A 17,757-nucleotide genomic window follows, 5' to 3' on the forward strand; every position below is an offset into this window, starting at 1 on the left:
TAAATTATCGATAAGTTGCAGTACAATATTTGCCGTACATTTTAAAGTGAATGCTGTAAATAGTGCTGTCTGGAGGGGAGGGCAGGTTTAAGGGAAGAAAGCTTGGAATTTTCTGACTCTGAATAGTTTATTCAAAACCCCCATGTGGAGGTTATGAAGGACACTGCTGTGTCTCCTAAACTGAAAAAAAAATTTTAAACTTGGGTGGGGGGGGGCAGGGGAGGGGGAGGGTTTGCCAGGTGTGACCTTCAACTCGGCGAGGTGAAGCCCTGGAGTTTGTGACTTCCACGGTCAACCCCCATTGGCCGTGGGCTCAGGCACTTGCCATGCTGTGTTGTAAATGTTTCTGTGTGTGTCTGTGTCCTTCGTGTACATACACCCTCCATCCAAATGTGAAAGGCGGGGCTTCTATCCTGCATCCCCAACCCCAGGCAGGCACTCTGGAAATATGAAAGAGTGGGTATAGGAAGAGGAAAATGAAAGTTACAAGAGATACCTTTACACTGGGGAGACCTCGGGCCCAGGCACTAGGGCTGTGGGTCACCTGCACAGGACTGAACTCTCCTTGGTGTCCCGACCACTTAAGGGAACAAATGTGTGATTCGGAGGACAGTTTGCGATGCCATTTTCAGGGTAACGATGATTCTTTGAGGAATGACGGGTGGCTTGCCTTTTTCACGTTAAGTATCTTTGTCTAAGCTAGGACTGCTTTCATCTGGGAAGGCAGCCCCCCCACTCAGTCTTTGGGCCATTGGCCAGGGCGCCCCTCAATTCCAAACTGTAGCACCCCTCTGAGCTTTCACGTCATTTACATATTCTGAGCTTTCTGCAAATCTGCTCTCACCTGTGTTTTGTCTGGCCACACCTGTTGGCCTGACTTAGTCCCCAGCAGGTCACCTTGGACAGAGAGCAACACAGACCCAAACGTTTCCCCCAAGAGCATGGCCACTTCTGACAGCCACCGAGCATGAGGCTCTTTTCCCCCCCATTTCTGAGTCACTTACCTGTGAGCCCGTGGCTCCTACGTCTCATTTCAAGCCTGGACTTCCGTCTCCCTTCAGTCTCCGAGCCGCCCGTCATCACTGCTGCCCTGCTTTGCTCTGCTTTGTCCTCCTGTGCCTTTGCGTTCCCTAAATCAGAAGTGAGCCCACCTTCCCTCCAGTCACCTGTATGGAGTCCTCCCCGTTCACCTACCTGGCCAGGTGGAGGTAAGGATGGAAGATAAGAAAAGGTCGCTGTGCCCTAGAGTGTGAACTGTAACGTTGGTGACCCTGTCTGTCTGCGCCTGTGACCCCCCCCGTGTCGGGCGTGGAGCCAGGTGCACGTAATAATAAATGTTTGCTGAACGAATACGTGAATCCAGGCGTGTCTGCTGAGTCCGTGGTATTTGCTTTTGCTATTTTGGCGGCTATAATACAGTTTTAGGCAGTGTTGTGTGAAATCTTCAGGGAGGGTGAGTGACGTGGAGGCAGGAGGGTTGAGGATGAAGCGGGGAGGGGGACATTCAGAGAGCTGGGCCAGGAAGAGGGGTGGGGTTCCGGCGAGCAGAAGGGAGAGTGTTTGAGGGAGCGCAGCCCGCATTAGAAAAGGCACTCTGAGGGTGCGAGTCCTGCGTGTGCCATTTAGGTCTAGGCAGGACTCAAGAAATGGTGAAACGGATTTTCTACGGTTACGCTGTCCTGCCAGCACTTCACATTTAGTAGTAATTATGAACCTTACATATAGAAAATTTTCAATTAGCTGTGTGCCGGGGGAATGGGATAAAAATTAATTAAAAAGCTCTTAGGGTTCAATTCTAAAAATCTCACTGAAATATATCAGCATATTTTCTCGCCTTCGTAAGTACAGTATTTCAAGAGCAGAAGAGTGGTTTTATTTTCTAGGGTTGTAGGTGCTGGATTAGAAAAGGTCATTCAAGCAAGTGTTTCAAAAAGCACACATCCACAGGACACGTGCTTTATTTAGCATTCTTGAGGGTGAAGGGTCAGAAATATTAACCACTAATATTTAGCCAGACTAATTGTGTGTTTGAGAATGGGGTGCAAGAAATAAATACCTACTTGCTGTGTGGTTTGGTACCTTCTCTGAGCCTCAGATTCCAAGTGAGTAACATCCTTCTGATGGAAAGTTCTTGGTAAATGGAAGCCATTCTTTTTTTTTTTTTAACAACTTTATGGGAGTATAAATTGCTTTACAATGTTGTGTTAGTTTCTGCCGTATAACAAAAGATACGGAACGCTTCACGAATTTGCGTGTCATCCTTGCGCAGGGGCCATGCTAACCTTCTCTGTATCGTTCCAGTTTTAGTATATGTGCTGCCGAAGCGAGCACAATGGAAGCTATTTTTACTTTTTCATCTCCAAGCTTTTCCGTGGTATGGCTGCCACAATCTCTCCTTGACTTTTTTGCTCCGGTTCTGTACCAGCCAAGTCTTGTCTTTCTTAAACCCCTCCACCCCGCCCCCCACACATACATAGACCTGCACACATATACACATGCATATACATAAACATATACACGGATCCACACCCATTCCTACGCATGTATACACGGATACACATCCATGCATTTATACACACGCACACATACTCATACATGCAGATGAACACACACTACACACACACACACACACACACACACACACACACACACACACACAGCTCTTTTCTCTGCCTGGGACTTTCCCCACCTGCTTCACAGGACGATCCCCTTCAGCCCTGAGCTCAGCTCCAGTGAGACTCCCTCAGAGAAGCCTTGTTCACCTCCATCCCCATTTCCCAGGCTGGGTCATTCCCCCGTTTTGTATCCTGGGGTCTTGCTGTGCATCCTCGTGGGACGCAGTGCAGTGAAAACTAGACGCCCCCCCTCTAGGACAAAGCTTTGTCCATCCAGGAGGGCAGACCATGGATGGACAAGTCTCTATACCCTGGTGACCCAGTGCGGGAGGTGTCTGGGATGAAATGATCTTAAAACCCATGGTATTCTTTATTACAGGGAGGGAAGGGAAAGAAAGCCAAACCAAAGCAAGACAGGGGCAGACAGGGTGGGGTCGGCGTGGGCTCTTCGGCTTCCTGTCTGCATTTCCCCAGCTCTGACGTGGCTGGACAGTTGCTTCCCCTCCTGGCCGGCAGGCCCACTTTGGTCCTGCAGGAAGAGCCCTTGTATTCGGGGAAGCGGACTCCCCACAACCCTGGCTCTGTCCTATTCGTCTGGACAGAAGTGGGGAGTCCAGGCACAGGGATTTGGTCAGGGCCGCAGAGTCAGCAAACAAAGATACGTGTTGCCCTGAGGTTGGCCGTCCTAACGCGAGTAGATCCTGGGAGTGAACTTGCGGCCAAGTCGGGGTGGGAGCCCGTGGTGGGTCGGTTTGTTCCCAGGAAGAAGTCTGCCAGGGGCAGAGAAAGGCTTTGGGGTGTCCGGGCGTCAAGTTCATTACTACCTGGAGGGGCTGAGGCAGGAAGGAAGGGCCATCCTGAGTCCTAAACACAGTCAAGACCGAGGAATTCAGGCCCAGCAGACGGGCGCGCTGGGTGGAGGTGTCCGGGTTGTCGTGGAAAGTACATTGTAAATGTCAACTCCGTGAAGTCAAGTCCAGCTACTGAACTAAAAACGACGTAAGACGCTGTGGCTGTGATCTCTCCGTCTGCTGGGCTTTCTAGACGATTCCTCTAGAAGAGCTGGTGGGATCATCTTCCCAGACACAGATGCGATGCTCCAGCCACAGCCCGAGGGACCCTGATTCCGGTGCCGTGCAGACCCCAGGCCTCGGGCCGTCTCCCGGACATGGTTGCAGTCTCCCCTCCTGGTGCAGAGAGCGCCGTGCTGACACACGCATGTCATCGACATTGCTCTTCGCAGAGGAACAAAAAGTGCCCAGGACCTGTGCACATGAAGCCCCTCCTGGCGTCTACATGATGATTCCACGGACATGAATGTTGGTTTGGGGCGTTTATTGGGTGCCGCCATGCCAGGGCCACGGAGGGCTCTGCTGCCAGGCGGAACCACGCACACACCCAGCAACCCTGTCGACAGGCTGGTAAGTCCCAAAGCTTCCTGGACAAGGGACGTCAGATAGCCATCAATGACAGTCTTGTAAAGCATCGAAGGGAAATATTTATACCATGAATAACAAAGGGTTAGTCTGCACGTTTTACGTCCATCAGAGGAGCTTTACGCCAGGAACGCCAGGCCGCCTTTAGACAGGATGAGGAAGCTGTGTATACGCTGACAGGGCCCCATCCTAAGGCGGGACAAAGGGGTAATTTATCCACCTGCCCGCAGGTAGTGTCACGTTGTCCTTTCTAAGATTCAAAGTTTTTCCATATTAACCTCTCGAACATCAGCATGTATCTGAAAACTGACGGTGTCTTGCAAGAAATAATTGGCAGTGTGTTTGCTTTCTCAGCACAACAAAGTGGGTTTGGCAATTTTGTCATCCTGGATTTGGTGATATACCGGGAGTTCGGCTCTGTTGTTTTTATAAACAAACAATCGAGCAAGGGTCCGTGTGTTTACGTAACTGTACAGGTTTAAATCTGCAGACAGCTGTCTGGAAGGATGTACCCCAAAGTTACCAACGGACCGAGGTGAAGAAGGGGAACCAAGTGAAAGGCCAAGTTCGTACAACTCTTTCCGTTTGCTTGGAACTTGTACAACAAACGCATCTCCCTGTGTCGCCAGGGTGGCACCGTCCTTTGAGACCGGGGGCTGGCACCGCTGGCGAGAACCTCCAGCTCGGGCCGGGGGTGGTGGCGGGGCAAGGCTCCAGGGTCCCGTCCTTCGGGAGGCCGATTCGGGGAGGCCCTCGGGCATCACTGCGGAGTCGGGGCCCCGGCGGGGGCGGCGGGGGGGCTCTGTGCTACGGCTCCCGACCTGTTCCCTCGCTCGCACGTGCCGGGGTCTCCTCCCCATTAGCTACCTGCGCCCACGTGCTTGATTCCGGGCTTCTTTCGGGGACATCCAACAACAGAAACCTTGGCTGTAGGGGTCGGAGCGGGGGCAGGGCGTTGGTCTGCTAAGGCCGTCCTAACAAAGTGCCGCACACCAGGTGGTTCAAACAACCCAATCTTATGGTCTCCAGTCCTGCAGGCGCGAAGGCCAAGTCAAGGTTGGTCCTCCTGAGGCTGTGAAAGAGAACCCGCTCCCTGGCCTCAGGCAGCCTCCGGGCTTCCTAGTTTGCAGAAGCATCACTCCAACGCCTGCCTTCTTTTCACCTGTTCTTCCCCCTGTGCCTGCGTCTCTGGGTCCAAGTTCCGTCTTCTCATAAAGGCGCCCTCATCCTGGAGTAGAATTGGACCCACCCTAATGGCCCACCCGACTCCTAGGCCCTCATCCTAATTAATCACATCTGGAACAAATATAACAAGGCTTATTAAAATGTATTAAGTAAATACAACCAAGAATAAAAAGCATATGTTGAGCTTTCCACATTAGGCCCAGAATATCTAAAAGAGGAAGCTGGGGTGTGAGCTGGGGAAGGGCGGTGAAGCTGAAAAAAGAGCTGGGATCTCCAGAGACACAAGGTGTGTAAAGGGAGGCCTGATAGGTGCTTAGGTTTTAGGAGGAGGAGAAGCTACATTAGAAGGGCTCTCTGACCCCACCTGGCTGCGGACCTGGAGCATGTGGTCACCTTCCTCGTAGATTTTGAGAAGCCACTGCTCAGAGCTCCGAGCCCTGTTTGGACTCGAGGGGGACGTGGGCTGCAGGGTCACTTGTGACTCGCGTTGCACACACCCTCGGGACTTCTGAAGCCCGGGGCCACTGGCCTTCACGCCCACTCGGGCCCGGGGGGGGGGCTGTTTCTATACCATGTCTGAGCTCAATTTCACAAGCCCTAAAATTGTCTGCCTAAATCAATGCTTGCCGTCTAAAAGGATGTAAGGCACAGGAACAAGATAAGGAGATTTCAGTGAAGAAAGAGACGCAGGCCGGAAGTCAAAGTAAAGATTTATCCTTGCATCAGAATGTTTTGGATCTTGCAATTTGCATATACAAAGAATTCAGCAGCATTCACTGGTATCATAACCAGAGCAAGATCAACTGATAAATGGAATAAAAGACAAAAGGAGAGTTGAAACCGGAATACATACGTATATTATAAAGATCGCACATAAATGAACACAAACACAACTGGAGTGTCAGTAACCACACATTTGAAAAAATAACATGGGCCTCTGACTCCAAACGCTGAAACAGAGGTGTCAGGCTCGTTTGAGAAAGTTTTTAAAAACACATAAAAATACCTTTTAAAACACTGGTGTGCATTCTTCATTCGTAGAGCACGCGGAGAGAAACAGTAACGGGAGTCACACAGTGACTGACAAAGCAAGGAGATCAGAACGGTAGTCTTCTAATCGCGATTTGGCATTTGAATGTAGCCGCATGCAACGGAGAAAACTGGCAAAGAAAAATGACTTTACCAGCCTGGCGCTGTTTTGTTATGTACAATGGACTTTCTTTCACGGAAGGGGAGGAGGAGTCCACCTATCCCAGCGACACGGAGAGGACAGGAGTCCCGGAGCGCCCACCGAGGCTGTCTGAACCGGGACAGGGACCGAGGCCGAGGCCAGGAGGCTTGCAGCTACTGGGAGGCAAGTACTGCCCCAAAGGCGGAGGGGGTCCTGCAACCCAGGGACGGTGGCTTCAGCTGTGTCCTCAGAACCACGAGGGCGGAACCGCAGCAGGCAAAAAGGGGGAGGCACCAAGGGGGCAGAAGGACACACAAACGGGGCGCTGCCCCGAGCAGGCCTACCTTAATCTCAAGACGAGAGATGCCAGTAAGACCCCTGAAGGGCCTGAAGGATTCTCATTAAAGGCTCCTAAATGTGGACCCCAATCCAGGCGCCTCGACGCTCTGACCCCGATACGTCGCCTGCACCACGAACACCGGCTCTGTGTCTAGGCTTTGGTGCTGTTTTCTCTCTTCCCCTTTAGTCAGGAAGGGCTTCGGGCTTGGGACTTTCCCAATGAAAACCAACAGGACCACCAGGTGCATCTTGCAAAGCTCCCTCCATTTTCTCTTCGACCCAGATGCATCATCGTACCCGGAAGGGGGAGGGCCGCCTTCAGCTGTGTGTGGAGCCCAGGGCTGCAGGCTGGTGGCCGCGGCGGCGCTCACAAAGTTGTGCTTTTGTCCGTCCAGCTGGGCACCTCAGCTGACCCTTGGGTGGGGCTCGGAGGAGTGGCTGAAGCTTGATTATCCGCGGGCTTGTTATTAGGACGTAACTTACCCTGGGTTACCTTTGTGCCATCGGTTCCATTGCCAGTGGAAATATCAAATAAAGGCCTTCAGATTCACATCTCTTTTAAAAAGCAAAAAGTGTACCCCCAAATGCACATGTTAAATGTTCTCAGATGTCTTTTTTTTTATATCGTGCTCAGCTGCTAGGTACCTAACAGCCGCAGACAGATCACTGCCGTTAAACCAAAACTTTCTACATTCATCCCTTCTCTTTTTTTTTTTTGCCCCAGAAGCCAATCCCGTCTGGCAGTGAGATCATTATTATCCAGTGTCAGAGGTCTCACTGGTAACCATTCAAAAATAAATTAGCCTTTAGATTAAGGATTTCTCTTGTTCTTTTATTAAATATCGAGGAGTGGGACTTAAAAAAAAAACTGTATAAATCTAGATTTTTAGGATTTCTTTTCTTACAAACAGTCTTAGCTTTTACAAGAGATTTTTAAATACCAAAATGCTTCTCAGCAAGTTTGAAGCATAACTGCTTGTGGCTGCCCAGCTGCTTCTACCAGGCGGGGGCTCCTTGCTTCCACGCGCGTCAGATGCTCTATCTGACCTTTTGGAATGGGAAATGGTTTTTCTGTCACGCCTTGAGGCACAGCTCACGACAAGCAGGGCAGAATGGTGGGGGCCGGGGTGGGGGGGCGGGGGGGGAGTGAGAAGTGCAGTGGGCGTGATTCTCAGTCAGACGGACAGCAAGCAGCGCCCAGCGCCCTGCGACTGAAACTCCGGTAACTGGTTTTGCCGGACCCAAGGCCCGGGCGAACCGGACCACTGGCCTTTCCATCCTTTCTCATCTGGCCAAGGTGGCACGACACAGCCTCGAATAAATGCATTTGTAAGTATTACTATAGAGTCACTGGCTACTCCAGTGTGTTTTAGACTTGGACTCAGGTTGTAAAGTCTTCTTCGATCTTTAAAATGTAAAGATAAACCACGTGGGTGGAGACTGAGGACACAGAATTCCCTCTTTACACTGTATCTTCACAAACAGTTTGCTGCTTTCAAAAATCTGCCACTGCTCAGGGCTGTAAAACCAGTGTCAGGAAAATGTATTTTCCACCGATTTCTGAGTCCTCGACTGTTTTCTAACGAAGTTGTGGTTAGTATCTTGCATAAATAAACACACTTGTCATAGTAAGATTTTTAACATTTAGAGGTGCTGACTGTGTGAAATGAAATGATATGAATCTAATGAAAAATTAAAATATTTTTACTGATATTAGCAGAAATATATATTTTATGGACTATTATTTGACCTTAATACATTATTCCAGTTTTTAAAAGGGGTATTTAAGATTTAATAACTTTACAGCAGGTGGCCTTTGAAGCATAACAAAATATATACAAAGAAATTAGGAGCATATTCATGTCAACTATGAAATAAATTAACATGATTTTTACAAAATATACTGACCATTAAATTAAAAAATATTTTAAGGCAGGAATTTTCATTTGAAATTAGCATAATCAGAAAATATATCGATAAAATCTTGTACCACTTTGTAGCAGAATTCATACTGTTCCTGAAAAAGAAAAAGAAGAACACATTAAAATAATATGAAAAAAAAATTTGCCTAATTGAATTAGGAGAAACTTTAAAGAGAAGACATAAAAAAAGTCTGACCAGTTACTGAAATACTGTATATCTTACTGCGTATCAGCTTCTGTTATATAATTTAGCTTTTAGGCACATGAACGTTTCCAAATAAAGCTGTTTTTCTACACAGAAAATGTCAACGTTCAGTTTCCACTTTAGCTTCGTGTATTCCGGACACTCTGAGTGGGAGATCTTTAGTTTTCATATTTAAACTTAAAAACAACCACTTCTGAACTGAAACAAAGGGAGCATACTTAACATCAAACTTCACAGGGTAATGAAAATAATCTATAGAAGTTAAATAAGATAGAAATATAGATTATTTTTGAGCCTAAATTGACACTGTAAAAGGGCATTGCTTTATATCCATTTTACTAGAATTTAAAAGAAAAATGCGTTGCATATGTATAAGGCTGTTAACTTATTCGAACACTTGGACATCACCTGACTCCTGACCTCCCAGTGGCTCTTTGAGGTGGTGAGACTAGAGCCAGGGGCTGGGTTAACAGGGGACCAGAAAGCGGGTTGTGCCCTCAACGGGAACTCAAAGGAGGGATGAAAGAGATGCGGAAAACGGCCACGGCAGGGCTCTCCTCGTGAGCCCAGTGCGTGTCTCGGAACACCACGCGTGCACAGCGGTCTGCAGGCAGGTTCAAGTAGCAGCAGCGGCCCTAAAAGGCTCTGGTTCCTTGCAGACCCCAGTCATTTGCTGGCCCAGTGACCACGGGAGCTGGGGAAGCAGGGGGGCCAAGGGCGGTTCCTCATCTCCCTCCCTCTTCTTTCCCAACACCTTGGGTTCAGCCTCTTCTCTAAACTCCCGTTGAACAAAAATCTACAGGCTTTTGGATTGGGAGAGGCCAAACATTGGCCTGTCTGGCCGTTCTGGAGTCTCAGTCCAGCCATCATGGGAAGGGGCTGGGCTTTCCAGGGGAAGCTGTCAGGAGAGCCAAGAATGGACGGTAGGGGTCCTCCCTTCCAGCTACTAAGATTCCCACCCGATCAGCCAGCCCCCGGAAGGGAAAGGAAAGGAAAAGTGCTTGAGTCGGGATCCAGTTAGCACAGAGAATGAGTGGGCCGGGCCGGGAGGGCAAGTGCTAAAAGAAGAAGCCTTGGGGAAAACAAAGGGTTATAACAGCCTTTAAAACTGACCTTGCTGTTGCAGAACAATCACCAAATTTGGTGAAGAGGCAATTCTTCTGAAAACCAGCAAGCGTGTGTTTTCACCACGAAATGAAAGAGAATGTAAGAAGGAACTGTGCATTGCAGGGACTCCTGAAGCAAGGCCCCCGGGCAGTAGGCGTCTGGAGGCTGAGTGAGGTCCAGCCAAGGAAAAGAGTCCAAACGAGCAGTGGAAGATAGATTACAAGAATCAGGACTGTAAACGTCAGTGCTGTTTTTGAACTTGGTTCATATTTGAATGGACACGGGAACCTGGAGGAACAGCTCCCTTTGACATAACGGTTGCTTATCATCTGTGCCTCTGTCCAAGGGGTCTTATCATCTGAAGTCATGGACGTGCCCCTGATCACGTGTCCTGCCCAGGGGACAGACCCCGGCCGGACGCAAGGGAAGAAGGGGGTCTGTAGAGCTTTACTGTGAGCTGACTGGAACCTCTAGCTCTTTTTCTTGGAAACCTTACCTCCCTCCTTCCCCGTGGACTTGAACTCCTTCAATGAAACATACATCAAATTCAACATGAGACCATCCTCGATTCCTCTGGAAACGGTTTCTTACCAGGGTTTGCACCATATGTGGCCTCTGAAGTCGTAAACTCTTCACAGCTTGGAATACGTCTAAGAGTCCCTCAGCTTTGACCCGTTCCAGAATGTTGCTGAGTGCTATGAAAGTCCCTGTGCGCCCAGCTCCAGCACTGCAGAGAAAACGTGCTGGATGAGATATTCAAACTCACCCACGGGCAGGAGAATCCCACAGCCTCCGCCAAGCCCCACACGTCAGTACTGGACTGATCGGAGCTTGGATTTTTAATGATCATTTGTAGGTAGCTTAGCTCTGGACTAAGAGTCAGCAAACATAAAATTCCTAAAACACTCGCCTAATTACAACATGAGTTGAATCGGGACCGGTTACAAGTTTTTAAGCTGGTGGAACCATTTCCCTTCTTCCTCGTGTAGAGCAGACCTAATGGGGGCGGGCTTGGCTGGCCTCTTCCAGGGAGCCCTCTGGCGACGCTCGGCTGCCCTCTGGGCCCTGGAAGCCCACCTGTGGGCTGGCTCTGTGGCTGCTCTCCCTGCGTCTGCCTCCCCACGGGGGGGTGGGGGTGACCCTGTGGGTCTCCTTCACCTTTGCATCCCCGGTGCCCAACACGTGTTAAGCTCAGTCTGGGTTTGTGGAGGTGGAACAAGAAGGAACTCAAACGACATCTACAAAGGCACCAGGACTGGAAACCGAGGCGTGTGTGCCCCTGCTGGCAGGGCCGGAAGTGCGCCAGGCGGGTCCCAGACAAAGAAAGAGGCCCAAACCCTCCTTCCACGCTGGGGGGTGCTATTAGCTACGAGGAGGAGAGGAGGGTCGATGCCAACGGCAGTCGCAAAAAAATGGGAGCCGCTCGTGTAGACAAAGGAAGAGAAGTGCAGCTCTGGAGGCGAATCAGCACCCCCAAGAGTAAACTCCCCAAACGCGAGGAAGGGCTTTGCAAAGGGCGGTCAAGGTCCCTGCCAGCAGGGGGGCCTGGCCCAGAAAAAAAGGTGAGCTGGCACGTGCCGAGGTTCAGCCGGATTCACCACCTATCCTCGTCATGATGGCTTTCAAAGTCTTTGCTGGGGGCGCCCAGCTGTGTCCAGGGGTCCCCCCAGTGTGCCCCCCTGCCCTTGGGCCTAACTCTGGAGCTGGGCTGAGAGGCGGGGCGTGGAGCGGCGGGCCCTCCGCCGTGGACCCCCGCCTGGACATCCGTGAGAAGCTCAAGAAGAGCCTCCCGCCGTGCTGGGTGGGCGCACCAGCCAGAGTCAGACGGTCTTTCAAAACGAAGATGACTCCGGTTCAGGCTTTGCCTGAGCGGTGCCTGGCAATTTTGTTTGGGTTTTTCTGACAACTTAAAAAGCACGAAGAAATGCGTGTTCGAGGCATTTCCTGACTCCTTTTGCCCCAATGCTTCTTTCTGCGCGTACGGTAAGGTGACACCTATGCATTTGCGTTGTGCTGTGAGCGTAGGGGAAGGTGAAGGCTGCCGTCCAGGCGAACGACGCTGCTGGGTCAGCGGACGGGGCGTGGCTCCGCGTCCGCCCCGCCGGCAGGGGGCGCCCGGGCCCGCGGGGGCCGCTCACCTGCAGTGCACGGTGATGGGGTGATCACCCGTCTGCTGCTGCTGCTTTTGCACGGCCGCAATGAGCTCGATCATGCCTTTGCCCTCGGCGGGGATCCCGATCTCCGGCCAGCCGTGGAAGTGGAACTGTCGCACCACCCGGGTCTGCTCCTCCTGCCGGGCCAGGGTCTGCCGGGCGGGACGGGCGCCTCAGTGCCGCCCCACCGCAGGGCCCCCTGCCCGCCCCCCGCCCCCGGGGACTCGGGCCACGGTGTCTGGCGGCCAGCAGAGTTCCCAACTGGCCGGCCTCCCGGTCAGGCTGTTTGCGGGCCACGGTCACCCTAGAGCAGAAGGCCAGCAGTGCTTCCTTCTGGGTGGGGATCAGGACACTCAGAGGATGTGCCCCCGAGTCCCCAGGGCCCACCGGACCCCTTCACGGGATCCTGGCAGTTCTGCTTGAGCTACCAGGAATCACCCCTTTTTTTTTTTTTTTTTTTTTTTTTTTTTTTTTTTTTTTTTTTTTTTTTGTGGTACGCGGGCCTCTCACTGTTGTGGCCTCTCCCGTTGCGGAGCACAGGCTCCCGACGCACAGGCTCAGAGGCCATGGCTCACGGGCCCAGCCGCTCCGCGGCATGTGGGATCTTCCCGGACCCGGGCACGAACCCGTGTCTCCTGCATCGGCAGGCGGATTCTCAACCACTGCGCCACCAGGGAAGCCCACCCCTTTTTTTTAAGAAGCCAGGACCCCACGTGTCCCTTCGAGGCTGGAGATGAGCAGTTTCGGAGTCAAGTGGCCCTGGGTCGCCCTGTGACCACGTGGAGGAGAACAAGCCTTTGGGCAAAGCTGGGTTTCACTGTTCTGACCGCCTCGAGCTCAGAAGCAAATCCCACAGGCGGGTCGTCTTACCCACAGTTGACACCCAGTGTCCCCAATTCCTGCCGGGGAGCAGTGCCCAAGATACGGTGAGGAGGGGGGATGGCAGAGAGCCCCGGAGAGGCCTCTGCAGCGTCACCCATCCATCCCTCCCGCTCTTGGCCACGGTCATTGCTCCCGGGCAGCCGGTGGCGGTGGGCCGCCTCTCGGAGTTGGCCACTTTGCCCCACCGACCCCATATGCTCCAGCAAGGAGGCCGGGGACCACGGAGGTCAAATCTGATGGGAGATCGGCCACTTGACAACACAGCTTCCCACTACCATCCTCGCTGAGCGTCGATACTAATCTAACATGGGGCTCCGGAGAAGCCCAAAGGAGCAGGACATATTCTGGCACGATGGCAAGCAGAGCCCGAGTGATGTCCACAAGGGATTAAAGGGCTTTGGCAACAATACCTGATTGAAAGTGACCAGGAAGTCTCGTATACTGATGGCTTCAGAAAGGGTATCGCTCTTTATTTCGATCGTTATTTCTCCGTGAGTCACTGAGCCCTCTGTCGGCCAATACTGGTAGCATTTATCCTTGGGGGATAACATAAAAAGAATTTGCTGCTAGCAGTTTTGACGATATGATGCAGGATTGCTCTCGAACCATTTAACGTATTTCGCCTGACCAAGAAAATAACATATGAACACGAATATGAATGCTACCAGCGCCCGGTGACCGAGGGAACAGAGCAGAGTCCAGAAACAGACCTGCGTGTATTTGCAACTCTGATACAGAACAGAAGTGACATGACACAGAGGAGAGACTAGTCAGTAAATGGAGCTGGGAAATCAGTTCTCCATATGGGAAAAGGGAACTGGATCCCTGACTCACACCCTACCTGGGCTGATATGAATATGCCCCAGCCCCTCCTGGAGTTGGGCAGCGTAGAACTTGCCCTACCATATATGGTAGCCCTGAAGCTTAATAAAAACAAACCAAGACAGGGTCAGACTTACCGTCAAAAACAAAACTGTGAAAGCCTTAGAAGAAGAAAATACCTGTTCATTTGGGGGTACAGATTTAACAAACAAGAGCTCCAGAGAGCAAAGCAACCATGGTACAGGAGATTGCAACATCAGACTATAATAAAATTAACTCTGCGTCATCCAAAAATATCAAGAGAATGAAAAGACAGACCATCAACTGGGATGAAATATTTGCAATACATAAAACCAACAAGGGATCAGTACCAAGAATACGTAAAGAAATCCTATAAATCAATAAGAAAAGGGCAAACAACCCACTAAAAAAATGAGTGAAAGGCATGAACAGGCACTTTGCACAAGACGAAACATGTCCTCTATAAATATGCATAGTGACGCCTGACCTCACAGGGATCAGACAGGTGCAAATCAAGGCCACAGAGAGATGATATTTATACCTATTTAATTAACAAAAATGAGGACATCGGACAACCCTAGGGATGTCGATGACGGATATTCACCCACTGGCCACTCTGGAAACCACAACCACTTTGGAAAGCCATTAGGAAATGTCTCGCCAATTCAAACCTTCACACACACTCTCCAATGCAGCGTTTTGTCTCTTTGGAACCTACTATTCCTTGTGCATCATGAGACACGTACAAGAAGGTACCCACAGCACCGTTCGTAAAACAGCAGAATGGAATCAACCCAAATGCCCATGACAGGAGAAGGGGCAAGTCAATGGATGCAGGATGTACAGTTTGTGTCGCGGAGGATAAGGAAATAATGATGAATGAGCCACAGTTACGGGCAGCAACATAGAAGACTATCAAATGCATAATTCTGAGTGGAAAAACCAACTCAACTTTTGAATAAAGTTCAAAAGCAGTCAAAACTAAACAGTTGTTTCTTTAGGAATGCATGCACGTGATATAAAAAGATTCTTTAAAGAGCTAAGAACACATCCTCTAGGGTGGCTTTAATCGAAAAGATAATGATAAGTGTTGATGAGGGTGGGGAGAAAATGGAGCCCTTGTACATTGTCGGTGGGAATGCGAAACGGGGCAGCTGCTTGGAAAGCAGCCTGGCAGTTCCTCCAAATGTTAAGTGATATGAGTTTGCAATATAGTCATGATATGGCCCAGCAATTCCACCCCTAGGCATCTGCCTAAGAGAAATTAAAAGTTAACATTCATGTAAAAACGTGTCCACGAATGTTCAAAACATTATTCATAACAGCCCGAGTGAAAACAACGCAAATATCCATCAACTAATGAATGAATAAACGCAATGGGGTATATTTATACAATAAAAAATAAAAAAGAGTGAGGAACTGAGTCACGATGAACGCTGACAACACTTATGCTAAGTGAAAGAGCTCAGTCACAAAAGACATGTACGATTCCACTTATGTGAAATGTCCAGAAGAGGCAAATCCACAGAGTCAGAAAGTAGATTTGTCGTTGCAGGGACTGGGGGGAGGAAGTGGGTAAGTGACTTGTTTGTGGGTGTGGGGTTTCTTTTTGGGGTGATGAAAATGATCTGGGATTGGTGATGTCGCCCAACTCCGAATGTACCCTTTAGGAAGATGAATTGTATGGTATGTGAATTATAGCCCAACAAAACTGTTTTTAAAAAGCAAAGAAATCAAAAAACACAAATTCAGGAGAGCGGTTACCTCTCGGGAGAGCATCTGGATAAATGGACATTATTGGCAGAAGTTTGGTTTTTCAGCTGGATGGTGGGTTCGTGACTGTTTACTACGTTATTAAATAAAAATAAGAAGGCCATGCGTGGATCTTCGGGAAAAAAAGAAATATTTAACTCATTCAATTTTACTAGAACTATATTATTTAGGTACATATATATCAATACCTATGTCTTTCTGTTCCGAAAAAAAAGTGAATCGATGTCTTTTTCTTCAACAGCTTGTGACCAAATTTGTATTTGTGGCAAACAAAAGATGGCAGAATTGCAAGGTGTGTTAAATAAAATGTAGGCTCGGAATAAAGCCAGTGGCAGTTATGGTTAACCTGCGGTGGGCGTGGTGATGAAATAAACCCTTTTTCATTTCCAGCTTCTCTCCCTCCTCAGTAGTTGTGGCCTGGCCTCACAGATGACAGCGGCTGAGACATTTGGCCGCACCTGGTGTGTGTTAACGGCCCCAGAGGTGGGCTGGGCGGCGCCCTGACCTGCTCTCTCTCCCGGACCTCGGTCAGCATCACGATCGTGTGGCACTCCCGCTCCCAGACCATCCTCCAGAAGTCCTCCGCTGTGTGCGCCAGGGGCCCCTGGGTGGCGATGAAGCAGTCCTTCCGCCGGTAGCCCTGCAAATGGGAGCAGAGGTTCAAGTCCGACTTCCTTCCAGCCCATTTCCGCCGTGGGACGTGGGAGTGCAGGACAGCCCGGGGCCGGATGAGGGACAGTATTCTCCAGGCTTCCAGGGCCTGAGCCAAGCCCCAGCTGGCACACGCTCAGAAAACAGGTCAAGATACCCAAGCTAGACAGCCCCCCTTCAGCCCCCGGTCGCCTCCGAATGGGTATAATGAACCCCTTGCTTGGGCTGGCTTTGATTCTAACACGTCTGTGTGTGTCACAGCTAAGTTAGCATCGCGGTGGGGCGGCGAGCCTGGGCACGGAGTTACAGGAAGTGGGTTCAAGTCCAGGTCCTCCCATCGGGCCCGAGGGACCCCTGGTACAGCGTTCTCATCTGCAACAAAAATCCTCGCCCAGACCTGGTTGCTGTGCTCTCTCCTGCCCGTTCATCGGCTAACTCTGCTGTGCACTAGGCAGCCCAAGACTGGACCTGAACACAATTGTGCTGTCCACGCCCAGCACACGCGAGAGAAAGCCTGTGCGAGCACTGATAGAGGGCTGGTGTGCAACAGAGAGGTAAAAGGGAAGTCACTATGTATTAAAAGCAGAATGGAGGGCTTCCCTGGTGGCGCAGTGGTTGAGAGTCCGCCTGCCGATGCAGGGGACGGGGGTTCGAGCCCCGGTCCGGGAGGATCCCACATGCCGCGGAGCGGCTAAGCCCGTGCTCCACAACTACTGAGCCTGCGCTCTAGAGCCCACGAGCCACAACTACTGAGCCCACGTGCCACAACTACTGAGCCCGCGTGCCTAGAGCCCATGCTCCGCAACAGAAGCCACCGCAACGAGAAGCCCGCGCACCGCCACGAAGAGGGGCCCCCGCTCGCCGCAACTAGAGAAAGCCCGCGCGCAGCAACGAAGACCCAACGCAGCCAAAAATAAATAAATAAATAAATAATTTTTTTTTTTTTAAAAGCAGGATGGAAAAACAGCAAATTATTTAGCAGCGCACCTACATCCTCTATTTCCAAAGTTCCTTATTCATTTTCTTTAAGCAAGCGTTTGCTAATGAAATGGTTTGGATTTCTGTGGGCGTGTCCATCCTTTCTGATTGTGAAAGCAAGTGGATCAAGAGTCTCTGCGATTACAGATGAAGAGAGCATGCGTCCTCGCCAGGCACACAAGCAGGGCGGGGCCGCTGCACTTACGTCTATAAAGGACGCGTTGATGTAATCCGTGTACTCCTGGCCCCTTTTCATGGAAAGGATGACGCGGTTGAAGTCATCTGCAAAGCAGTGCGTCCCCTGGGTCAGAACCAACCCCATCCTGCCTTTTACAAACGTGAACGTGCTGCTAGGAGCTTCCGAGATGTAAAACTTACGGATAAAATCACTACAAAAAAGTCAATTCATCGGAAGGTTTACTTTCGAAAATAGGTTAATTCCAGTGGCCCAGGCAAGTTGTGTTTTATCAGCAAAGTTCTAAAGTAATCCACTTATC

General features: G+C 50.5%; 1 protein-coding gene and 1 non-coding gene across 15 annotated transcripts in view; both read right to left on the reverse strand.

The window, feature by feature from the left end:
- Positions 1-2,224: 2,224 nt before the first annotated feature.
- Positions 2,225-2,331, reverse strand: LOC131751761 (U6 spliceosomal RNA). Its single transcript, XR_009334318.1, has one exon. It is a non-coding gene; the product is annotated as a U6 spliceosomal RNA (small nuclear RNA).
- A 3,648-nt stretch (positions 2,332-5,979) lies between these two features.
- PTPRE (protein tyrosine phosphatase receptor type E) overlaps positions 5,980-17,757 on the reverse strand; it is a 167,539-nt gene continuing 155,761 nt past the window's right edge. For 9 of the 14 annotated variants that reach the window (XM_067024318.1, XM_067024319.1, XM_067024320.1 and 6 more), the window contains 5 exons: positions 17,466-17,542; positions 16,137-16,271; positions 13,426-13,551; positions 12,119-12,285; positions 9,373-10,707 (listed from right to left, as the gene is read on the reverse strand). In XM_067024318.1, coding sequence (XP_066880419.1) covers positions 10,473-10,707; positions 12,119-12,285; positions 13,426-13,551; positions 16,137-16,271; positions 17,466-17,542 — 740 coding nt within the window. In that variant the 3' untranslated portion in view covers positions 9,373-10,472. Of the gene's footprint in view, positions 8,764-9,372; positions 10,708-12,118; positions 12,286-13,425; positions 13,552-16,136; positions 16,272-17,465; positions 17,543-17,757 lie in introns of those variants that run through there. The other 5 variants (XM_059052228.2, XM_067024323.1, XM_059052229.2 and 2 more) reach the window with 2 other exon arrangements.

The sequence above is a fragment of the Kogia breviceps genome, chromosome 2 (assembly GCF_026419965.1).
Source record: "Kogia breviceps isolate mKogBre1 chromosome 2, mKogBre1 haplotype 1, whole genome shotgun sequence".
In the NCBI taxonomy this organism is placed as follows: Eukaryota; Metazoa; Chordata; class Mammalia; order Artiodactyla; family Physeteridae; genus Kogia; species Kogia breviceps.